The 24,733-nt window shown below is 43.5% G+C and overlaps 1 protein-coding gene across 1 annotated transcript in view; it reads left to right on the top strand.

Moving 5' to 3' along the window:
• The window catches only part of sh2b1 (SH2B adaptor protein 1), a gene marked incomplete at its 5' end in the record, with an annotated part of 66,249 nt that extends 63,139 nt beyond the window's left edge, over positions 1-3,110 (top strand). Inside the window, 2 exons of the mRNA XM_084325733.1 lie at positions 1,130-1,220; positions 3,001-3,110. Coding sequence (XP_084181859.1) covers positions 1,130-1,220; positions 3,001-3,022 — 113 coding nt within the window. The 3' untranslated portion in view covers positions 3,023-3,110. The remainder of the gene's footprint in view (positions 1-1,129; positions 1,221-3,000) is intronic.
• Positions 3,111-24,733: the final 21,623 nt, after the last annotated feature.

The raw sequence follows: 24,733 nt of genomic DNA, 5'->3' as shown, positions 1-24,733 counted from the left end.
TGCAGTCACTGAGTGTTGTTGTAGCCAGCGGGTAAATCGCGATTTTTTTTATTTGTTTGTCATGACCAATTACATAATCCAACATATGTGTAAAGGCACAACATATTCCAGTTAACGGTATATTTTTTTAATGATTTGTTACGGCGTAGTCGTTCTATATGAATTGAAAATGGGGGACCCTGATGTAAACAAGACAAACGTCTTTCTCAGGTCTGCATCCCCTTAACAATTGTGTGTATTGAGCCGTACTGTATTGTACCCATTCTGCAATCTGTTAAATAAAGTTTTTATTCATTCATTCATTCAGTCAATACTTCCATGCGTATAAATTGAGGAAGCGAGCGAGTCCGCGGACGCTCGCTCTGCCGCGCGCGGCAGCGGCAGAGCGGTGGATACGGGGGCGGGTCACGTGGGGGTCGCGGCCAATCAGAGGAACCCGTATTCCGTTGCGGAAAGGATACACGCAGCCAGGTAAGATCGGAGGGTGCGGAAATTTAGTTGTATCAAGTCCGGTGAGCTTAAGAGGAATTAAGATCGAAAAAGGGTGTTCTGTGGAGTTTGTACTGAACTTGATCCAGTGGTTGTCTTACACTGAGTGCCTAGAGTTTGAACTGAACTTGATCCAGTGGTTGTCTTACACTGAGTGCCTAGAGTTTGAACTGAACTTGATCCAGTGGTTGTCTTACACTAGTCTGTACTGAACTTGGTAGATCTGCTTTTGGCTTCTCTACCCCCTACCCTACCTCATGGAATACCCTGCAGGAAACTCTGAAACTAGACACTCTAGTGTCTCTGGGTCGGTTTAGAACCTTGATGACCAGTCAGGTCACCACAACATGTAATTGTTTTTAAATTGTTACCTCTTCTTAATAGAATTTGTATTTTATAATATTTTTTTTTTTAAATGTGCTCCTAATTGTTCTGACTGTCTGATGTTTCTGTATTTATTAACGCACCATGACACTTGACACTGAATGTAACATCTCGACGACACTGCAAATCAGTTGAACTACTCTGTATTTACTCTAGTGTAAATAAGTGAATGAATAGGCCCCTCCTCTCTCATCACCCAGCAGAGCTCTGATTGGCTGTCTTTGTTGTTTTCTCCGTCGCATCATCCTCTTCACAGGCCGCGACAGGGCAGGCAGCCGGCCTACCGTCTGTGATGTCATCACCACGCGCCATCCTGACTCTCCATCAACCCCCATCTCTGACTGTGTGTAAGTGAGACCCGACCACGAGAGAGAGACAGCGAGAGAGAGGGAGTGAGAGATGTTCTATTCATTGAGATTAGACATATTGACAAATTAATATGAATAATCTTTAAAATATGATTTCTCAGTACTATGTCAAGTGTGTGTGTGTGTGTGTGTGTGTGTGCTGCACGCGTGTTTCTGGAGACTGGATCCATGGACCTGACCCACAGACTCCGTGACACTCATCTTCCTCATTCTTCCTCCTCTTCCTCTCTTTCTCACATCTCAATCTGCTCCCTCCTTTATCTTCTGACCTCCTCCCTTCCTACCCCCTCCATCACTCACACATCTGTACTAATGTCCTCTCTCTCTCTCTCTCTCTCTCTCTCTGTCTGTCTGTCTGTCTGTCTGTCTGTCTGTCTGTCTGTCTGTCTCTGTCTATCTCTCTCTGTCTATCTCTGTCTATCTCTCTCTGTCTATCTCGCTCTCTCTCTATCGCTCTCTCTGTCTCTCTCTCTCTGTCTATCTCTCTCTGTCTATCTCTGTCTCTCTCTCTCTGTCTATCTCTCTGTCTATCTCGCTCTCTCTCTATCGCTCTCTCTGTCAATCTCTTTCTCTCCTTTCTCTCTGTCTATCTCGCTGTCTATCTCTCTCTGTCTATCGCTCTCTCTGTCAATCTCTCTGTCTCTCTCTCTCTCTGTGTGTGTCTCTCTCTCTGTGTCTCTCTCTCTGTGTCTCTCTCTGTGTCTTTCTCTCTCTCTGTGTCTCTCTCTCTGTCTTTCTCTCTCTCTCTGTGTGTCTCTCTCTCTCTGTCTCTCTCTCTCTCTCTGTGTGTCTCTCTCTCTCTCTGTGTGTCTCTCTCTGTGTGTGTCTCTCTCTCTCTGTCTCTCTCTCTCTCTCTGTGTGTCTTTCTCTCTCTCTCTGTGTGTCTCTCTCTCTCTCTGTGTGTCTCTCTCTCTGTCTTTCTCTCTCTCTCTGTGTGTCTTTCTCTCTCTCTCTCTGTGTGTCTCTCTCTCTCTCTGTGTGTCTCTCTCTCTCTGTCTTTCTCTCTCTCTCTGTGTGTCTTTCTCTCTCTCTCTGTGTGTCTCTCTCTCTCTCTGTGTGTCTCTCTCTCTCTGTCTTTCTCTCTCTCTCTGTGTGTCTTTCTCTCTCTCTCTGTGTGTGTCTCTGTGTGTGTCTCTCTCTGTGTGTCTCTCTTTCTGTCTTTCTCTCTCTCTGTGTGTCTTTCTCTCTGTGTGTGTGTCTCTCTCTCTTTCTCTCTCTCTGTGTGTCTCTCTCTCTCTCTGTGTGTCTCTCTCTGTGTGTCTCTCTCTCTGTCTTTCTCTCTCTCCGTGTGTCTCTCTCTCTCTTTCTCTCTCTCTCTGTGTGTCTTTCTCTCTCTCTCTGTGTGTCTCTCTCTCTGTGTGTCTTTCTCTCTGTCTCTCTCTCTCTGTGTGTGTCTCTCTCTGTCTTTCTCTCTCTCTCTGTGTGTCTCTCTCTCTGTGTGTCTTTCTCTCTGTCTTTCTCTCTCTCTGTGTGTCTCTCTCTCTGTGTGTCTTTCTCTCTGTCTCTCTCTCTCTCTGTGTGTCTTTCTCTCTGTCTCTCTCTCTCTCTGTGTGTCTTTCTCTCTGTCTTTCTCTCTCTCTGTGTGTCTCTCTCTCTGTGTGTCTTTCTCTCTGTCTTTCTCTCTCTCTGTGTGTCTCTCTCTCTGTGTGTCTTTCTCTCTGTCTCTCTCTCTCTGTGTGTGTCTCTCTCTGTCTCTCTCTCTCTCTCTGTGTGTCTCTCTCTCTCTGTGTGTGTCTCTCTCTGTCTCTCTCTCTCTCAGACTTGACCAACAGACCCCGTAGTCCCCCACAGCCTCCTCCTCCCCTGCCCCCCGGGCGACCGCCGCCCCCCACCCCGCCCCAGGAGCGAGGGGCCGACGTCGACCCAGGAGGAGGAGGAGGAACAGGAGGAGGAGGAGGAGGAGGAACAGGAGGAGGAGGAGGAGGAGAGGGAGGAGGAGAGGGAGGAGTGGAGGACTGGGAGGAGAGGGAGAGAGACGGCCCGCTCCACCAGCTGGAAGGCGTGGAGGGCGAGGAGAGGGAGGGGGGGAGGGAGGGGGGGAGGGAGGGGGGGAGGACCAGAGCCATCGACAACCAATACTCCTTCTTCTGAAGAACAGAAGGGAAGCGTGTGTGTGTGTGTGGAGGGTTGTCTGAGAGAGCAGATGAGGCAGTGGATGTCAGCCATTCATAACCAGTATTTTAATTTCATTTTAGAGAGAGCAGGAGGAGTTACTAACACTATTAAAACTACAAGCATCAGCGAACCAGAGCGGGAGAGAGAGAGCAGCAGAGAGAGCAGTGGAGACACAGAGAGAGAGAGAGCAGGAGAGAGAGAGAGAGAGCAGGAGAGAGCAGTAGAGAGAGAGCAGCTGAGAGAGAGAGAGAGAGCAGGAGAGAGAGAGAGCAGTAGAGAGAGAGCAGCTGAGAGAGAGAGAGCAGCTGAGAGAGAGAGCAGTAGAGAGAGAGCAGTAGAGAGAGAGCAGTAGAGAGAGAGCAGCTGAGAGAGTAGAGATCAGCTGAGAGAGAGAGAGCAGTAGAGAGAGAGAGCAGCTGAGAGAGAGCAGTAGAGAGAGCAGCTGAGAGAGAGAGAGCAGCTGAGAGAGAGCAGTAGAGAGAGAGCAGCTGAGAGAGAGCAGCTGAGAGAGAGAGAGCAGTAGAGAGAGAGCAGCTGAGAGAGAGCAGCTGAGAGAGAGAGAGCAGCTGAGAGAGAGCAGTAGAGAGAGAGCAGTAGAGAGAGAGCAGCTGAGAGAGAGAGAGCAGCTGAGAGAGAGCAGTAGAGAGAGAGAGCAGTAGAGAGAGAGAGCAGCTGAGAGAGAGAGCAGCTGAGAGAGAAAGCAGTAGAGAGAGAGCAGCTGAGAGAGAGAGCAGTAGAGAGAGCAGCTGAGAAAGAGAGCAGCTGAGAGAGAGAGAGCAGCTGAGAGAGAGCAGTAGAGAGAGAGCAGCTGAGAGAGAGCAGTAGAGAGAGCAGCTGAGAGAGAGAGAGCAGCTGAGAGAGAGAGAGCAGCTGAGAGAGAGAGAGCAGCTGAGAGAGAGAGAGCAGCTGAGAGAGAGAGAGCAGTAGAGAGAGAAAGCAGCTGAGAGAGAGCAGTAGAGAGAGAGCAGCTGAGCGAGCAGAGAGCAGCTGAGAGCAACAGAGAGAGAGCAACTGAGAGAGAGCAACTGAGAGAGAGAGCGCAACTGATAGAGAGAGAGCAGCTGAGAGAGAGCAGCAACTGAGAGAGAGCAACAGAGAGAGAGCAACAGAGAGAGAGAGCGGAACTGAGAGAGAGAGAGCAGCAACTGAGAGAGAGCAGCAACTGAGAGAGAGCAGCAACTGAGAGAGCAACTGAGAGAGAGAGAGCAGCTGAGAGAGAGCAACTGAGAGAGAGAGAGCAGCTGAGAGAGAGAGCGGAACTGAGAGAGAGAGAGCAGCAACTGAGAGAGAGCAGCAACTGAGAGAGAGCAACTGAGAGAGAGAGAGCAGCTGAGAGAGAGAGCAACTGAGAGAGAGAGAGAGCAGCTGAGAGAGAGCAACTGAGAGAGAGAGTAGAGAGAGAGCAACTGAGAGAGAGAGAGCAGCTGAGAGAGCAACTGAGAGAGGGAGTAGAGAGAGAGCAGCTGAGAGAGAGCAACTGAGAGAGAGAGTAGAGAGAGAGCAACTGAGAGAGAGCAACTGAGAGAGAGAGTAGAGAGAGAGCAACTGAGAGAGTAGAGAGAGAGCAGCTGAGAGAGAGAGAGCAACTGAGAGAGAGCGCAGCTGAGAGAGAGTAGCTGAGAGATGGAGAGAGAGCAGCTGAGAGAGAGAGCAGTGGAAACGGGGTTCAGTTTAGATCTTAATGTGACCAGGACGCTGGGGATGCTCCCACGGTACTATGGAGCAGATCAATAATCTGTATTGACCGGTACTGCTCCCACGGTACTATGGATCAGATCAATAATCTGTATTGACCGGTACTGCTCCCACGGTACTATGGAGCAGATCAATAATCTGTATTGACCGCTACTGCTCCCACGGTACTATGGAGCAGATCAATAATCTGTATTGACCGGTACTGCTCCCACGGTACTATGGAGCAGATCAATAATCTGTATTGACCGGTACTGCTCCCACGGTACTATGGAGCAGATCAATAATCTGTATTGACCCGGTACTGCTCCCACGGTACTATGGATCAGATCAATAATCTGTATTGACCGGTAGTACTGCTCCCACGGTACTATGGATCAGATCAATAATCTGTATTGACCGGTACTTCACCCACGGTACTATGGATCAGATCAATAATCTGTATTGACCGGTACTTCACCCATGGTACTATGGATCAGATCAATAATCTGTATTGACCGGTACTTCACCCATGGTACTATGGATCAGATCAATAATCTGTATTGACCGGTACTTCACCCATGGTACTATGGATCAGATCAATAATCTGTATTGACCGGTACTTCACCCATGGTACTATGGATCAGATCAATAATCTGTATTGACCGGTACTTCACCCATGGTACTCGACAACGGACAATGGTCCAAAAGATGTCTGTCATTCGGCCCTCCTGGTCTACCGTGCAAACAGTTCCTGGTTCAATATGCTACTAGCAGAGACACTACAACGAGTTGAGTGTGAACACTTGAAACTACCTGGTACCAGAAACACTTAACTACCCCGAGGTCTGACGGCAGCAACAGCGTCTAAGTAATGTCCCACTCGCTAACGTCGGCTCTAATGTTCGCTCACCGATGTTACTGTTGCCGCTGGCAAAACAGCAAAGGCCACTGTTGCGTTCGATCCCCTGGGGACGCTCAAACGGGAGGAAAGAGCTCTTCGGTACCGGTGTCCATTGTTAGCGACGGTTGAAACAGTGGTACGTGGACATTCTGCCTCTGCCGGCACGCCGCCGGTTTGGTTGCATTCATGGCAATTTGGAAGCTGGGACATTTTTCCAAATACGGATTTTTTAACGGAGTTATTTTTTTGCATTGAAGCATTGTTTACTTGGTCCTACCAAGCTTGAGACATCTGACACGACCTTGAGTTCGGTAGTGGCTTCAAATCCACCCCCCTCGACTTCCGTTGAAGTCTTGACGTTAACTATTTGACCCACAAATCTTTTAATTTCAACACAAATCTTTTCATTTCAACACAAATCTTTTCATTTCAACACAAATCTTTTCATTTCAATGCAAATCTTTTCATTTCAATGCAAATCTATTCATTTCAACAATTTCAACACAAATCTTTCATTTCAACAAATCTTTCATTTCAATACAAATCTTTCATTTCAACACAAATCTTTCATTTCAACACAAATCTTTCATTTCAATACAAATCCTTAATTCCACATTTCACCCGTTTCAATTGACGCAGGCCCACGCCTGCTTGCAGAGCCCCGGGATTGACGAAGCGAGCGCACTTGGAAGAGCAAGTGCGCACTGTGCCAGCGAGGATAGCTAGCGCTCGAAAAGACACAGCAGCAACGGTTAAAGATGTTCATCTGCATCGTCTTTCGCCTTGCAGAACTAAACCTCCTGATTCGTCTAGCTTCCCTCCTGATTCTCCTAGCTTCCCTCCTGATTCGTCTAGCTTCCCTCCTGATTCTCCTAGCTTCCCTCCTGATTCGTCTAGCTTCCCTCCTGATTCTCCTAGCTTCCCTCCTGATTCGCCTAGCTTCCCTCCTGATTCGTCTAGCTTCCCTCCTGATTCGTCTAGCTTCCCTCCTGATTCTCCTAGCTTCCCTCCTGATTCGCCTAGCTTCCCTCCTGATTCGTCTAGCTTCCCTCCTGATTCTCCTAGCTTCCCTCCTGATTCGTCTAGCTTCCCTCCTGATTCGTCTAGCTTCCCTCCTGATTCTCCTAGCTTCCCTCCTGATTCGTCTAGATTCCCTCCTGATTCGTCTAGCTTCCCTCCTGATTCGTCTAGCTTCTCTCCTGATTCGTCTAGCTTCCCTCCTGATTCGTCTAGCTTCCCTCCTGATTCGCCTAGCTTCCCTCCTGATTCGTCTAGCTTCCCTCCTGATTCGTCTAGCTTCCCTCCTGATTCGTCTAGCTTCCCTCCTGATTCTCCTAGCTTCCCTCCTGATTCGCCTAGCTTCCCTCCTGATTCGTCTAGCTTCCCTCCTGATTCTCCTAGCTTCCCTCCTGATTCGTCTAGCTTCCCTCCTGATTCGTCTAGCTTCCCTCCTGATTCTCCTAGCTTCCCTCCTGATTCGTCTAGCTTCCCTCCTGATTCGTCTAGCTTCTCTCCTGATTCGTCTAGCTTCCCTCCTGATTCGTCTAGCTTCCCTCCTGATTCGCCTAGCTTCCCTCCTGATTCGTCTAGCTTCCCTCCTGATTCGTCTAGCTTCCCTCCTGATTCGTCTAGCTTCCCTCCTGATTCGTCTAGCTTCCCTCCTGATTCGTCTAGCTTCCCTCCTGATTCGTCTAGCTTCCCTCCTGATTCGTCTAGCTTCCCTCCTGATTCGTCTAGCTTCCCTCCTGATTCGTCTAGCTTTCCTTCTGATTCTCCTAGCTTCCCTCCTGATTCTCCTAGCTTCCCTCCTGATTCTCCTAGCTTCCCTCCTGATTCTCCTAGCTTCCCTCCTGATTCGTCTAGCTTCCCTCCTGATTCGCCTAGATTCCCTCCTGATTCGTCTAAAGCGTGATAGTGTCATTGGCTTCCTGTTGAGAACACGTGTGAGGCAGAATAGATGCTGCAGGAACCTCGCGGCCTGCTGTGCTAATTTAGTGTGACGCACGTCACTAAGTAAGTAAGTAACACTTTATTTATATAGCGCCCTTCTCAGCACGAGTGCACAGAGTGCTTTTCAACACTAATGTATAACGTCTAGGGATGTCCGATATTATCGGCCTACATCGGCATTAAAATGTGATATCGGAAAATATCTATCGTTTTATTTTTATTTTTACATTTCTAGAACCTTTATTTACCCAGGCAAGCAAGTAAGAACAAATTCTGATTTTATTTATTGTCAAAAGTATGCATATTGTTGTGTTAATTCCACAACAAGAGATATGTAATGTTAATTACCTGAAATTATTCAGTTTTTGGGGGGGGGGAACCCTGCATATATCGGTATCGGTTGGTATCGGAAATTAAGAGTTGGACAATATCGGTATATCGGTATCGGTAAAAAAGCCAATATCGAGCATCCCTAATAACGTCAATAAAATACAGTAAGGAAACATTTGAAGAAAATAATAAAACATAAAATGAGCTAAAACAACAGAATAGACAAAAAAAATTAAAAGACTTTGAACAGAGAAACAGCCATAGGTGTTTAAAAGCCTCCCTGTTTTTAGCTGCCTTTAAAAAAAAATGAGTTCAGAGGGAGGGTTTTCATGTTTAGCGTCAACATGTCGGGCGGGAGAAGAGGAACACGTCACCGTACGCGTCACTTACTGCGCTCGGCGGTTGGACTGGCACGGACTCCGGTGGCAGGGGTCAGGCGGCAGCGGACGCCATTTTGACTCTGCTGTCATCAAACAAACGGCTAAGCGCAGTCTTCACACTAAGAACACAGTGTTTCAAAATGGAGACTCCAAACACCATGATGTTTTATTTTCTTTTAATATATATGTATATATCTTTTTTTTTTTCTTGTGTGACATTACCTCATTTGTTGGTGCTTGCTGTTCCTCTTCCTGCTCTGGAGGTCAGAAAAATGCCCGTTTCCAAAACGCCCTGAATGCAACTGGAGGCTATTGTATAATGTGGACATAAAAAGGTGGAGCTCAGCCCCTGAAGCCAGCAGTTCCTCCCAGTACCTCATGGTGGCCACAGCCCAGAGAGCAGCTGCTGGCCAGAGGCCATGATAACCCTTCTACACAGTGGACAGTAGATAGAAACACTATATTAGAACAGGCAGGAAACTTTACCTCAATCACTCTCAGCACCATCACTTTCTATCCACTCTCGCTCGCTCTCTCTCGCTCGCTCTGTGTCTCACACACTTTCCCTCTCTCGCTCACAGACACTCTTTCTCCCTCTCTGTCTCACATACACACACATCCACTATCTCCCTTCCTCTCTCTCACGGACACTATCTCTCCCTTCCTCTCTCACACACACAGACACTATCTCTCTCCCTTCCTCTCTCTCTCACACACAGACACTATCTCTCTCCCTTCCTCTCTCACACACACAGACACTATCTCTCTCCCTTCCTCTCTCTCTCTCTCACACACAGACACTATCTCTCTCCCTTCCTCTCTCTCTCACACACAATCACTATCTCTCTCCCTTCCTCTCTCTCTCTCACACACAGACACTATCTCTCCCTTCCTCTCTCTCTCACACACAATCACTATCTCTCTCCCTTCCTCTCTCTCTCTCACACACAGACACTATCTCTCCCTTCCTCTCTCTCTCTCACACACAGACAACCATCTCTCCCTTCCTCTCTCTCTCACACACAGACACTATCTCTCTCCCTTCCTCTCTCTCTCTCACACAGACACTATCTCTCCCTTCCTCTCTCTCTCACACACAGACACTATCTCTCCCTTCCTCTCTCTCACACAGACATTATCTCTCTCTCCCCTCCTCTCTCACACACAGACACTATCTCTCCCTTCCTCTCTCTCTCACACACAATCACTATCTCTCTCCCTTCCTCTCTCTCTCTCACACAGACACTATCTCTCCCTTCCTCTCTCTCTCACACACAGACACTATCTCTCCCTTCCTCTCTCTCACACAGACATTATCTCTCTCTCCCCTCCTCTCTCACACACAGACACTATCTCTCCCTTCCTCTCTCTCACACAGACATTATCTCTCTCCCCTCCTCTCTCACACACAGACACTATCTCTCCCTTCCTCTCTCTCACGGACACTATCTCTCCCTTCCTCTCTCTCTCACACACGGACACTATCTCTGTGCCTTCCTCTCTCTCTCACACTCTCCCTTCCTCTCTCTCACACACACAGACACTATCTCTCCTTCCTCTCTCTCGCTCTCTCTCTCTCTCTCTCTCTCTCTCTCACACAGACACTATCTTCCTCTCTCTCTCTCTCCTCTCTCTCTCTCTCTCTCTCTCTCTCTCTCTCTCTCTCTCTCTCTCTCTCTCTCTCTCTCTCTCACACACAGACACTATCTCTCTCCCTTCCTCTCTCTCACACACATACACTATCTCCCTTCCTCCCTCTCTCTCTCTCTCTCTCTCTCTCTCTCTCTCTCTCTCTCTCTCTCTCTCTCTCTCTCTCTCTCTCTCTCTCTCTCTCACACAGACACTATCTCTCTCCCTTCCTCTCTCTCACACACATACACAATCTCTCCCTTCCTCTCTCTCTCTCTCACACAGACACTATCTCTCTCCCTTCCTCTCTCTCACACACAGACACTTTCTTTCTCCCTTCCTCTCTCTATCTCTCACACACACACACTATCTCCCTTCCTCCTTCTCTCTCCCTTCCTCTCTCTCTCTCCTCACACACACACAGACACTCTATCTCTCTCCCTTCCTCTCTCTCCCTTCCTCTCTCACACACACACAGACTATCACTCCCTTCCTCTCTCTCACACACAGACACTATCTCTCTCTCCCTTCCTCTCTCTCTCACACACAGACTATCTCTCTCTCCCTTCCTCTCTCTCACACACAGACACTATCTCTCTCCCTTCCTCTCTCTCTCTATCTCTCTCTCTCTCTCACACACACAGACACTATCTCTCTCCCTTCCTCTCTCTCACACACAGACACTATCTCTCTCCCTTCCTCTCTCTCACACACAGACACTATCTCTCTCCCTTTCTATCTCTCTCTCTCTCTCTCTCTCTCTCTCTCTCTCTCTCTCTCTCTCTCTCACAGACACCATCTCTCTCCCTTCCTCTCTCTCTAACAACTTTCCGGCTGTACCTTTTACTGACCAAGGGAGGGATTTATTTTCTTTCGGAGAGAGACGTTATTATTTGTAATGATATTAATAACTATTAATATAATATATGATGATGATGATGATCAATAAATAATGGTCGAAATAATAGTATTCAATTTATTTTTTTGTTTTTTTTAAGATAACTTTTTAATTTGTATGCTTTACTCCCTTGTGTGTAAACTCCTGTTCAACCTCTCACCCTGTATTCCACTTAAAAAGAAATGTTGTGCCTTTTTTGGAAGAAAAAAAGATTTGCTACAAAAAGCCTTGTTCTCAAGTATATCCCTTTCTCTCTCTCTTTCTCTGTCGGTCTCTCTCTTTGTCTGTCTCTCTTCTCACCATTCTGGAAATCTCCACCTCCAATTCATTACCAAAAAAAAAGTTATAAAAAAACGAAACAGCAGAAGAAAAGAAAAAAAATCGATGAAAGAAAAAGAAAAAACACCCTACTTTTCCTACTCGTGCCTTTCTGGTGTCTGTCGTCGCCTCTAGCGTTTGTGTCCTTTTTGTTGTCATTCAGTTCCAAGCATCTGCCTGTTTTTCTTTCTCAGTCCTCTCCTTGTCATCTCTGCTGATCTCTCCTTTCCAACAGCTCGCTCGTGTATCTGTCTGTATATGCACCCACACACCCCACACCACCACCCATATTCTACGCCCCCCTTTTTCTCTGTTTTTGAAACTCTTTGTGCCTTTTCTCTATCTCTTTTCTGTCTTTGCTGGGACCGTGTGTTGAGGGCAGGACTGTGTTCTCCACCCCGTGTGGTTAGTTTCAGGTACTACATTGAATTTAATGATGATATAATATAAATATAGAGAAACAACGTCGGCCTCCTGTGTTTTCTTCCTCCTCTGCTGAGTGTGTGTCCCCTCCTGTGTTTTCTTCTTCCTCTCTGCTGAGTGTGTGTCCCCTCCTGTGTTTTCTTCTTCCTCTGCTGAGTGTGTGTCCCCTCCTGTGTTTTCTTCCTCCTCTCTGCTGAGTGTGTCCCCTCCTGTGTTTTCTTCCTCCTCTCTGCTGAGTGTGTGTCCCCTCCTGTGTTTTCTTCTTCCTCTGCTGAGTGTGTGTCCCCTCCTGTGTTTTCTTCCTCCTCTCTGCTGAGTGTGTGTCCCCTCCTGTGTTTTCTTCCTCCTCTGCTGAGTGTGTCCCCTCCTGTGTTTTCTTTTTCTTCCTCCTCTCTGCTGAGTGTGTGTCCCCTCCTGTGTTTTCTTCCTCCTCTCTGCTGAGTGTGTGTCCCTTCCTGTGTTTTCTTCCTCCTCTCTGCTGAGTGTGTGTCCCCTCCTGTGTTTTCTGCCGCCTCTCTGCTGAGTGTGTCCCCTCCTGTGTTTTCTTTTTCTTCCTCTCTGCTGAGTGTGTGTCCCCTCCTGTGTTTTCTTTTTCTTCCTCCTCTCTGCTGAGTGTGTGTCCCCTCCTGTGTTTTCTTCCTCCTCTCTGCTGAGTGTGTCCCCTCCTGTGTTTTCTTCCTCCTCTCTGCTGAGTGTGTGTCCCCTCCTGTGTTTTCTTCCTCCTCTCTGCTGAGTGTGTGTCCCCTCCTGTGTTTTCTCTTTCTTCCTCCTCTCTGCTGAGTGTGTCCCCTCCTGTGTTTTCTCTTTCTTCCTCCTCTCTGCTGAGTGTGTGTCCCCTCCTGTGTTTTCTTCCTCCTCTCTGCTGAGTGTGTCCCCTCCTGTGTTTTCTTCCTCCTCTCTGCTGAGTGTGTGTCCCCTCCTGTGTTTTCTTCCTCCTCTCTGCTGAGTGTGTGTCCCCTCCTGTGTTTTCTTCTTCCTCTGCTGAGTGTGTGTCCCCTCCTGTGTTTTCTTCCTCCTCTCTGCTGAGTGTGTGTCCCCTCCTGTGTTTTCTTCCTCCTCTCTGCTGAGTGTGTGTCCCCTCCTGTGTTTTCTTCCTCCTCTCTGCTGAGTGTGTGTCCCCTCCTGTGTTTTCTTCCTCTCTGCTGAGTGTGTGTCCCCTCCTGTGTTTTCTTCCTCCTCTCTGCTGAGTGTGTGTCCCCTCCTGTGTTTTCTTCCTCCTCTCTGCTGAGTGTGAGTTGGTTTTGCACATACATAATAATCTAATATTATTCTGTAATCCATGCGCAGGGCTGGGTATAGTTTGAATATATCATATTGATTACCTTGCATTTGATACCATGACATTTCGCAACACTGTTAATGAAAACGATATGAATTGTGTTTTTTAGGCCAAATATGTTTCTATACTAGAGGACAGCATGTATTATTATTATTTTATTGTGAGTGTGAACAGTGATTTTGCAAATTTCCCACAATATATGTATAAAAAAAATAAAATGTTATTTTTTATTTTATGCATTTATATAACTGCTTTTATCCAAAGCGCTTTATATTTTGTTCCTCACATTTGACACATTCACTCACCGACGGCGGAGGCGACCATGCAAGGTGCCGACCTGCTTATCGGGAGCAATTAGGGGTTAAGTGTCTTCCTCAAGGACACTTCGACACGCTGCTCGGGAATTGAACCAGGAACCTGTACCAGACGACTGCTCTACCTCCCCGGAACCACTGTCGCCCCCCATGTACCTTCCCCGGCAGGTCAGTGAATGCGAGAAGAAAAGGTACCACAGCCGTGCAAGGATCCTTTTAATGAGCGATAACCATCTCTCTGTCAGAGAGGCCCACCTCACCTTATTATATGGGATTTTTTCTTTATTTCGCACCATTTCAGCAAAAGAGTAAAAACATTTGACCATGACAGAAAGTGTATAAAGGTGCTGAGTAGAGGCAAGAAACCCAGATGAGCCGATACGGGGCCTCAACTCATTAAATCATTGGATTAAAAAAAAACACAAAAGTAAAGTGAAATACGTTTCGTAAAACAATTTTCATAATATTAAGATAATAATAATCAAAGTAATAATAATAACAAACAACATTAATAATTAGTCTAAACAAAATAACATGAACCTGTAAAACGGTGACATTAATGGTTTTATGAGATTGAAGCTATTCATTTAATGTATATTTCAGCTTGGATTTGAGTGATGAAATAGATGAGCACATTTTAATTATGGAGGGTTTTGAATTCCAAATAGTAGGACCTCTAAATCTTATAATAATAATAATAATAATGGCTTGGATTTATATAGCGCTCTTCACTGACCCAGAGCGCTTCACAGAGTCCATTATTCGTTCATACACAGTCATCCCGGTGGTGGTAAGCTACAATTGCAGCCAGAGCTGCCCTGAGGCAGACTCACGGAAGCGTGCTGAATAATCATCGCCTACGGCCCCTCCGACCACCACCAACATTCATTCACATGCATACACATTCATACGAGGCAAGTAGGTTAAGTGTCTTGCCCAAGGACACAACGGCAATGGGATGGGCTTGAGCGGGATGGACGACCCGCTCTACCCCTGAGCCAAAGCCGCCCCACATACTTCAGTTATACTGAACTGATCTAATGTTGTGCGGAAGAAAGTACGATGAATATTGTTTGATTGCCTTGTTGGATATGAATGAATACTGGAGTTTGATATGAAACGGTTATGGAAAACAATAGGAAATAAATCTAAATCAAAAGTGCAGTTAAACATAAAAATACATATCTGGTATACATTAATATCAAATATTGATAGTATTTTAAGTTACAATGGTGAGGTAAGGATACAATAGTGACCATAATTATCACCATGGCTGAATGGTAAACAGAATCTAAGCTGCTCTGCTAATCACAGGGAAGCTGGCTCTATTTCTATAATAATAATAATAAACTTTAGGTGAACGAGGAAGACATGCGAGGAGGAAACTAACGTTTAGAAGAAATGGAACGTTCTTGTTCTAATAATAATGCACTTTATTTGTATAGCACCTTTCATATGGAAACTGCAGCTCAAAGTGCTTCACAACAGAAAAAAAACAGGCATAAAATGAGCACATAAAGTGCAGACATATAAAATCACAGTTTTTCACATTAGGATCTAACCTTGTTTATGGTTTGATTCAGTTTTAAATAGACAATAAAAAGTAAGATAAAATAGACTGTAAAATTGTGCAATAGTGCAGTGGAATAGAATAGACATAAAATTATCACATAAAACAGTTTAAAGTAATCTTTGCCTTCTCTGTTTGGTATATCCACAGTTTAAAACTTGACACTCTTCCCTCCTGTTTGATACCCACTTTGACCCTTCGAACCTCCCACCCAGGGCAAACCTTCCTCTCAGGGCGCAGTTCTAGGCCTCGGTCACAGGGATCATAGGGAAGCTGCTCTATTTCTATACAAAAATAATATTTTTCTGTAATTTACTGGTGAGAACGCCCACATGATATTTAAATGTAAATCCTTCATCAATCCAAACACCAAGGTATTTGTATTCTGAAACTCAGTATCAGAACTGTTAAGAGTAGATATATACAAGTCACTGTAAACAATATTCTTGGCTTTGGAAAACAGCATGGATTTAGTTTTACTGGCATTAAGCACCAATTTTAAATACATCTTACTCTCCTAACTATTGAAAGATATGTGATGATAATAAAAAATTTAAAACATGGGCGGCCACGTTGCTGCTGACTACGTGGACCAGGTACTTGACCTTTGACCTGCTTTAGCACCAGATGACAGTCTCAGGATGGGGGGGGGGGGGTGTAGGACACACACGCAGACACACACAAAAAGGGGAATCTTAAAGTTACCCCGGTAACCACTGGAATCGCTGAGCGATAAGAGGGTGGGGGAAAACACAAGAATAAAATAAATAAAAACTAGGAAACACAAAACACCAGTATAAAATAACTGGCTAAAAATCCCAAAATAACCACCACAGCCTAGCAGTTGAAAACAACAAGAAAAACAACAGCACTAGAGACAGAAAACCCTAGAAGCATGAGCTTGGGTCACACCTCTACTATTGAGGGGAAATGGACAAGCATGGTAGGCAGGGACTACAGAGGCCGAACACAGGCAATCAAACCTGACATCGCCAAGAATTGCAGCTTAAAGTGCTTCACAGCAGTAAAAAAGACAAAATGAGCACAAAATTGGCAGATCAATGCATAAAGTGCAGACATGTAAAACGGATGGCAGCAAAGTGGACAAGGTAAGGCAAATCGCATACATCTAACATCCCAATAGGCCTCTTTGTTTACGGTTTGATTCTATGGCCATTTTAAAATGGGTTCGGAATATTGCAAAAATGTATACAGTAGTTTTTAAAGTGACTTTTTTTGTAGTGTGTTATGTATGTAGGGTGTATGAGAGTAAGTGCGTGTGTACTGTTCACGTGTGCTGTATGTGGAGAGATCAGTGTTGAGTGTTTCTTTTAGTCAATGTGTTTTTATTAAAGTTTTAGATGTTACAGTAGACATTACAGACGTAACAGACATAAGCACACAAAACAAAACCAAGGAAACTGAAAAACAGTTCACAGAGCAGTTCAATACAAAACCAAGGAAACTGAAAAACAGTTCAAAGAGCAGTTCAATACAAAACCAAGGAAACTGAAAAACAGTTCACAGAGCAGTTCAATACAAAACCAAGGAAACAGAAAAACAGTTCACAGAGCAGTTCAATACAAAACCAAGGAAACTGAAAAACAGTTCACAGAGCAGTTCAATACAAAACCAAGGAAACTGAAAAACAGTTCACAGAGCAGTTCAATACAAAACCAAGGAAACTGAAAAACAGTTCACAGAGCAGTTCAATACAAAACCAAGGAAACTGAAAAACAGTTCACAGAGCAGTTCAATACAAAACCAAGGAAACAGAAAAACAGTTCAGAGCACTTCTGAATACAAAACTGTTACAATACAGAGTCATTATCTCAGGAGGTGAGAGCAGTACTCGAGTTGTGGGGGGGAAAACGGGCGATGGTCAGGTCTGCATATCTCATGACAAGTTTGGGGGGTACGGGGGGGGGTAAGGGGGTCCGGGGGCATCGTCCCCCGGTAGATTTTTTTTTAATGATTTTAATACGCAAATGAAGCTTTTAGGAGTATTTCGAAACTAGAATTACAGAGTGGGAGTAGATACACTACTCTTGATACCACATAATTGGAGGGGACAATTCATATATGCCCCCCCCCCCCCCCCCCTGGGATCTGCAGCCATGGGAATGGTGGATTTGATCATATTTTGACATATTTTGTGCTGATAATGGCACAGAGGGGGAGACCAACTGTGTACCGTACCTTGTCATTATTGTAAGCACAAAGATAATATACTTCTAAAACAACATGCATGATGTTATTATGGGTGTTTGGCACCTCAGAATTGGATTCAGTCCCTGCCCGGGCTGCCAATGCACCATGGCTCTTACAGTAGGGTCAAAAGTGGTTGTAATGGAAGTCTATGGTTTTGTAGGTTAACAGTCCCAATTTACCATTTTGTTCAATCCAACAAAGTCAAATGTGTTTCTAGAATATTGAATTATAGTGTATTTAAAAAAGCAGTTACTGGTATATGATCAAAACTGGTATCAAATGGTTGATTTTCAATTGTGATTAATTAAATCATTATGTAAATTAAACAACCCGTTCTAAAAAGAAAAGAATGAGAAAAATATTGATCCATAATTTTATTGCAGTTACAATTTTTGGTTTTTAACAGGGCATCAAATGCTAATTGAAACTGCTAGAAAAACAACAAAACAATAAAAATATTGTTACACCTTTCTTATTTTAATACTGTGTGTGCATGTGTTAAAAACAATTAAAATACATTAAACTGATAAAAGAAATGCTTTTAAAATGTAAAATAATAGACCTAAAATGATGATAATAAATCATATTCAGCCTATGGATTTCCTTTGTCCTACATAAATTATTAGAAAAACGGGAGGGTTGGTTGTACATAATGCAAGTCGCGCGCAACACCTGTTTGAGCTGCGGGATGAGGCGCGCTTGTTTCTGACGGAATGCGTCGCAGCTCGCTGCCCACCTCCGATCCCGACTGGATAACAAGGCTAGCATATTTGTCTTGCATATTTGCTAAAATGAATGGACTTAATCTGTCACTACAAGGTGAAAACAACCATCCTGTCGCTCAATGATAAAATACAAGCGTTCACGAGGAAACTCGAGCTCTGGAGTAGAAATGGGCTGGATTTCCAGAGCTTATTTAATTTATGTGAATACAGTGAGGATGTCTATAACCAGGCACGTGCACACATAGAGGCCAAGGGGTGCTTGAGCACCTGCCTTTTTGAGCCTCATCAAAAAAGTGCCCTTTTTGAAAAAAAATATATATATATATATATTATTATTTTTATTTTGGGCAGTAGCTAGCTACAAGTAGCGACGCTACATAGCTTAACTACATTTTTCAAAAAGAGTGTCTTCGGTCCTGAGAGTGTCATGTTCTCCTGGCCTGCAGCTGGATACTATTGTAGAAAACCCACTATGATTGGTTGGTTGGTTTAGATATGAGTATGACGACTCACGATTAGGCCAAAACATTACGGGTAGGCCAATCAGACGCAGGATAGGGCGGGACATGCCACTCCAGCTCGGCAAACCGGGAAGTAAAAAAAATCTAAACACAGACCATGAATGAATGAATTAACCAGTCCGTGCGAAATGGCAGAGGGATTCAATGTTTCCAGGACTGATGGCATTGATGAAGATGATGTCAATAACAACAATGCCTCTCCATGGCCCTATCTGGAAAAATGTATGAGTTTGACTGAAAAAACGCCTAAAACATATGTGTTTATTGTGTCAGCCAAAAACGAAGCTTCTCTCAACTTCCCACACGTCCAGCACTAACTTGAGAACACATATATTCAGGTAAGCTGATGAAAAGCTTTACATAAACATTGTCAACTGTTCCCAAACAGCACACAAGTCGGTGCACTTTTTGTCAACCGATTTAACTAACATGTTTCACTGTAGGCAGAAAATTAACAATATTATGGGGGTGGAGAAAAGAAAAAACAAACTACCATAAATAGTACATACACTAAGAGGGAAAATATCACCTAGAGCAGTGGTTCTCAACCTGTGGGTCAGGACCCCCAGGGGGGGTCCCCACATGATTTTGGGGCCATGGAATGTTTTGTGAGTTACATATTTAAATACATTTAGTCATTTTAGCTGACGCTTTCATTCAAAGCAACTTACAAATTGTGTACAACAAGTCAGCAGGAGTGGTACATATCTAGCAGCCAAGGATAAGTAGTATTGTTTGTCTAGCAGTGTCGAGCTTGAGTGTTATACTCTTGAGTACATACTGTACTGTAGTAGTATAGACATATTAGCATAGTTGGTGGTAGTATAGTCATGGTAGCATAATAGTAAAATGCAGTAAGACAGTTATTATTAGTTAAAATTCAGATATTGAAGAAGTGTGTTTTTGGTTGATAAAGTGGGCAGGTTTCAGCTAGGAGAGGCTATCGGGCAGCCAGAAGATGCAGAGTTTAGGGATAAATAATACATAAAGATAGAATAGAAAAGAAAAAGACCATTACTGCATCAAAAGTAATCAACAAACTATACTATAAAAACTGATCAAACCAAATGGTCTCTTTCTTTTCTTTTTTTTTTTTTATATTTTTTTTATTATTGCAAAACAAAAAATTATTAAAAGTCAGTACTCTACACACAATGCATAATGAAACTTTCAGTAAAGGTGGTTATAATATATGCAAGTACAGAAACAGGATAAAACAAAAATAGTCTATAATAACATTTTAGCCGTATACAGTGTATATCCAGCGAAATTACAATTATATAAATGTTAGTATATAATATACCCCTAATACCTATTTTCTAAAACCCTACACACATATGCTCCAGCTCAAACCCCCCCCCCCTCCCGGACCCCCTCTTGGATAGTACCTCCATTATCCCTCACTCCTAACCAGACACCACCATTATAAGCTAGCTTTTATTCTCTCCACCACTTCTAACCACATTGACATTTTGGATTCATTGAGCCCCTGAATTCTTGCTGTAGATATTTCTTGATATATCACATCAAGATATGTAAGAAACCACACTTTTCAGCACATTTTTTCCGGTTGAAACCAGCGTGATGCGATCAGTTTTTTAGCTACTGTGATACCCGATAAAACCAATCTTTTTAGTTGTGGATTCACTGCAAACTCAAAAACATCATTCAATAGTAATACCGCTGGGTGTACAGGTATATTCCAAAATACGAGTGTTGATAGTTGTTGGGACACATCTTTCCAGAATGCCTTAACTGGTGGGCAGTCCCAATACATGTGCATAAATGTTCCTTCGTCCCCATTTGTACATTGGGAGCATTTGGAGTCTTGTATAAGCCCCATTTTGCACAGCCTTATAGGAGTCAAGTATGTCCTGTGAATATAGTTCAGATTGATTTGTTGATGATCCGGGTTCCTTGATGTAAGTCGGACATTTGCCCAGGCTCCTTGCCAATCAAAGTCATATTCCAGGTCTGGTATATCCCTCCTCCAGACATTGTCTATTTGAAGGGTTTCATACGAGGACGTTAGTAATTGATAATAAAAACTTGATACAAAACCTCCCAATGTATCTCCTTCATAGAAAAATTTGTGGTATCTGTGGTGTTCAATTGGTACGAGTAATGGAACACCGTGAGATCTCATACAAAGTCGTAACTGTATGTAAAAAAGCCATGTGGACTCGGTGAGGTTAAACTTTATGCATATTTCGACATAACTACAGAGGCCCTTGTTATTAAAAATATCCCCTAATGAGTGTATGCCTTTCTCTTCCCATATAGGGAATCTTATAGGTCGTTTTCCCATTAAGAGTGCATTGTTATTGAATATGGGAGTGTGATTATGCCATTCTTGAGGGTTAGGATATTTCTTTTGTGTTTCCCGCCATGTTCTGATTGCATGGGTAATTATTGGGCCAAATTCTCGCTCACAATGCTTGATTGAAAGTTTAGTGTGTGCTATGTCTTTCAGTCTCTGTGGGGCTACCATGTTTTCTTCTAATTCTCTCCAAGATACCAAAGCCTGGGGGTCAAACCATATCTTCACTGGTCTTAATGTGAAGGCCTTAAAATATTGTAAAAAATCTGGGACTGCCATGCCACCGTCTGCTTTATTTCTCTGTGCGGTGGATCTTTTTATGCGAGGTGGTTTGTTATTCCAAATAAATTTGTATGTGGAGGTTTGTAATCTTTTCCAGTAGCCCTCTGGAGGAGGTAACGGAAGCATTGAGCTGAAGAAATTGATTCTTGGTAATACATCCATCTTAACTATTGATACCCTTGCCTGTACTGAGTTTTTAAGTTTTGCCCACCTGTCCAGGTCGTCTTTGATTTTGTTCTGTATTTTTGTGTAATTGTGCTTCACCGTTTGTCTTATGGTGGGAAATATTTCCACACCCAAGCATCTGAAATGTTTGACCATGGGTATCGCACCTGGGAGGGTTGTGTCTTTTTTTGCACTGGTGTTAAGAGGAAGAAAAGCCGACTTAGGCCAATTTATTTTAAATCCCGATAAATCACCAAAGTTTTCTATCAACTTGAGTATATGCGGCAATGTGTTGTTGGGGTTTTGCATGAACAATATTACGTCGTCCGCATATAAACTAATTTTAAGATGTGTGCCCTTGATTACTATTGGTTCTATGTGTTGGGATTGTCTTATAAATTGTGCTAAAGGTTCTAATGATAGATCGAATAGTCCGGGACTAAGAGGGCAACCCTGTCTGGCTGAGCGTGATACCGGAAAGATATCGGAGATGAATGTGCCTGTTGTAATCCTGGCCGATGGGTCCTTGTATAGTACTTTAATCATATCAATGAATCCTTTTCCTAACCCCATCCTTTCTAATACTGCCCATAGAAACGACCATTCCAACCTGTCAAATGCTTTCATAGCATCCAGGGATAGTATCGCCTTAGGTGTGGTGTCCTCTTTGTCTGCATCTAGTACGTGCAGTATTCGCCTTATGTTATCATTGATCAGGCGACCTTTTATGAAGCCTGTTTGGTCCGGATGAACTAAAGACGTCATATGCTTTTGCAATCTGATGGCTAATATCTTAGAGTACAGTTTGACATCGGTTCCGAGGAGGCTTAAAGGACGGTAACTACCGCACTCAGTGGGGTCTTTGTCTTTTTTGTGAAGAACTGAAATGAGTGCGGTATTTTGGTGTTTATGGAAGCTTCCCTCTTTGACTGAGTATAAGATCATATTTAGTAATAATGGTCCAAATATGTCCCAGCAAGAAATGTACATTTCTGATGGGATACCGTCAATTCCCGGAGCCTTGCCGTTTTTCATTCCGGATATGGCCTTCTTGAGTTCTTCTAATGTGATCGGTACTTCTAACTGTTTAGCGTCGTCCTCCGTAAGTTTAGGGAGAGTAATTTGATTAAGATATGTGTCTAATTTGTCTTGATCAAAGGTCGTTTCTGAATTATATAAATCGGAGTAGAATTCTTTGAATGTATCGTTTATTATTTTGGGTTCTGTTACTAGAGCTTGTTGTTTCCTAATGGCAGTTATATCTGCAAATTTTGCATTAATTCTTAGTCGCATGGCTAATAGGTGACTAGGTTTAGAGCCTTGGAAGTACTGCTGTTGTCTTGTGCTGCGTATTTGCAATTCCGATTTTTGTCTGTATATTGCTTTGATCTCTGTCTTTAGAATGTTTACTTGGTTTTCTAGTCTAGTAGAGTTGTTGTATTTTAAAGAATTAAAAAGCGTTGAGTAAAGCGTTTCCATTTCAGATAGTTTCTTTCTTTTCTTTTGTAGAGGATGCACCCAGCTAAACGTGCCTTCCTGGATTTTGTACATAATACAAGTTCATGTTAAATGACACAAAAAGCCAGACCGAGGGCTTGTTTCAGTTTTATAATAAACAATCAAACTGAGTATTTTTTTTGCCTGCCTATTTGTTTGGTGGAAACTTGATCATGAAGTAAAAAAAAGTAGTGCCGATGTAGCTGGCTATTTTTGCCATGTTCTTGTAGTGTAGCTTGCTACATTTATCTGGGGATACCTTCCATTGTAGTTGAGCTATATTTAATCGAGAGTAACTTGTAGTGTAGCTTGCTACATTTTCCAAGTAGCTTGCCCATCTCTGCGCATATAGACTGCCCTTCCAACTGAAAAATGTCAGGATAGAATCAAAATATTAGGTAAAGAGAGAGAGATGCCCCATATTCCATTGCAGTTTGCACGGCCTCCTCAGCGTGCCTCTCCGCGGACCTATATATTTTATGCATAGCGTGGGTGGTGATGATGATGATGATAGAAACCGCTGTGGCGCATACAGTTGAATGCTGGTATTACACTCACTGAGGGACACGAAGAAGTCAAGTCCGATGGGATTTGGGAATCTCAAATACAAATCGGGATTGGAATAAAAAATGCATTTATATTAAACAATACAGAATATACAGCACTTCTTGGGGTCTGTAGGGTACGCACTTATTCCCTCCCCCCTGAACATTTATGGAGATGTTGGGCCTTTTAAGTCAGTGATAAAAGTGTCTTTCAAGGATAAGTGTGCTCCTGCACTGATTATTATAGTTCAATATTCAATATTTGATCACCAAAACCCCCCCCAAAAAGCATAAAAAGGGGGCCCCCCCGCCCGAAAAGGGCCCTTAAAAATCGTGCTCGTGCGCTACGCGCGCTCGGTTAATATATACACACACACGTGTAGTGCCCTTTTCAGCCTTTGAGCACCTGCCCCTCTAAAGTCCTGTGCACGTTCCTGTCTATAACAACTCACTTCCAAGCTCTTCTTGAACGGTTTAAAAAGTATTTCCCCGAGGAAAATCAAGCGACCGAACCTTAAGGCTAAGCGACCGACAGTCAGTGGTGCGAGATGCGCACCGTTTGACAGTGATATGCGCAGCATATTTGCGAATTGCGAGTGCATGCTCTCGTGACAGAGGATGGCCAGTGCCGCAGACATTTTTATTAAACATTAAACATTCGGATACTTTGATGTAAGGCAGTGGTCACCAACCTTTTTAAGCCCAAGATCACTTCTTTTTTTTTTTGGTGAAGGCAAGATCTACCTATTGAAGCGTTGAGATAAAAAGACAGCCAAGATTGTACTTTAAACTAAATGACTTTTATTTGCCTGTATTCTAATTACATGCAATGCTTTGGTCCAACATTAAAACGTCAAAGTAGAACTATTATGTACTTTCTCAGTCAGTGCTAAGTGCAGTCATCTTATGCAGCATCACTTTTCACATCAAAACAAAAGTAGAACTGTAATGTGGACTTTCTCATATTATTAACAACTGTAATGTGGACTTTCTCATATTATTAACATTGACAAACATATTTACAATTAGCATTTTATAAAGTAGAACTGTAATGTGTACTTTCTCAGTCAGTGCTAAGTGCAGTCAGTGCTAAGTGCAGCATCAGTTTTCACATCAGAACAAAAGTAGAACTGTAATGTGGACTTTCTCATATTATTAACATTGACAAACATATTTACAATTAGCATTTTATAAAATAGAACTGTAATGTGTACTTTCTGAGTCAGTGCTAAGTGCAGCATCACTTTTCACATGAGAACAAAAGTAGAACTGTAATGTGTACTTTCTCAGACCGTGCTAAGTGCAGTCAGTGCTAAGTGCAGCATCACTTTTCACATCAAAACAAAAGTAGAACTGTAATGTGGACTCTCAGTGTAAGATCTTAAAAAAAAAAAAAAAAAAAAAAAATTTCATGGAAAGATCTACAGGGACAGTCTCAAAGATCG

The sequence above is a fragment of the Notolepis coatsorum genome (genome assembly GCF_963971535.1).
Source record: "Notolepis coatsorum genome assembly, chromosome: 12".
Taxonomy (NCBI): Eukaryota; Metazoa; Chordata; class Actinopteri; order Aulopiformes; family Paralepididae; genus Notolepis; species Notolepis coatsorum.
Note: the sequence above shows the minus strand (reverse complement) of the source record. Positions and strands in the feature narration are given on the sequence as shown.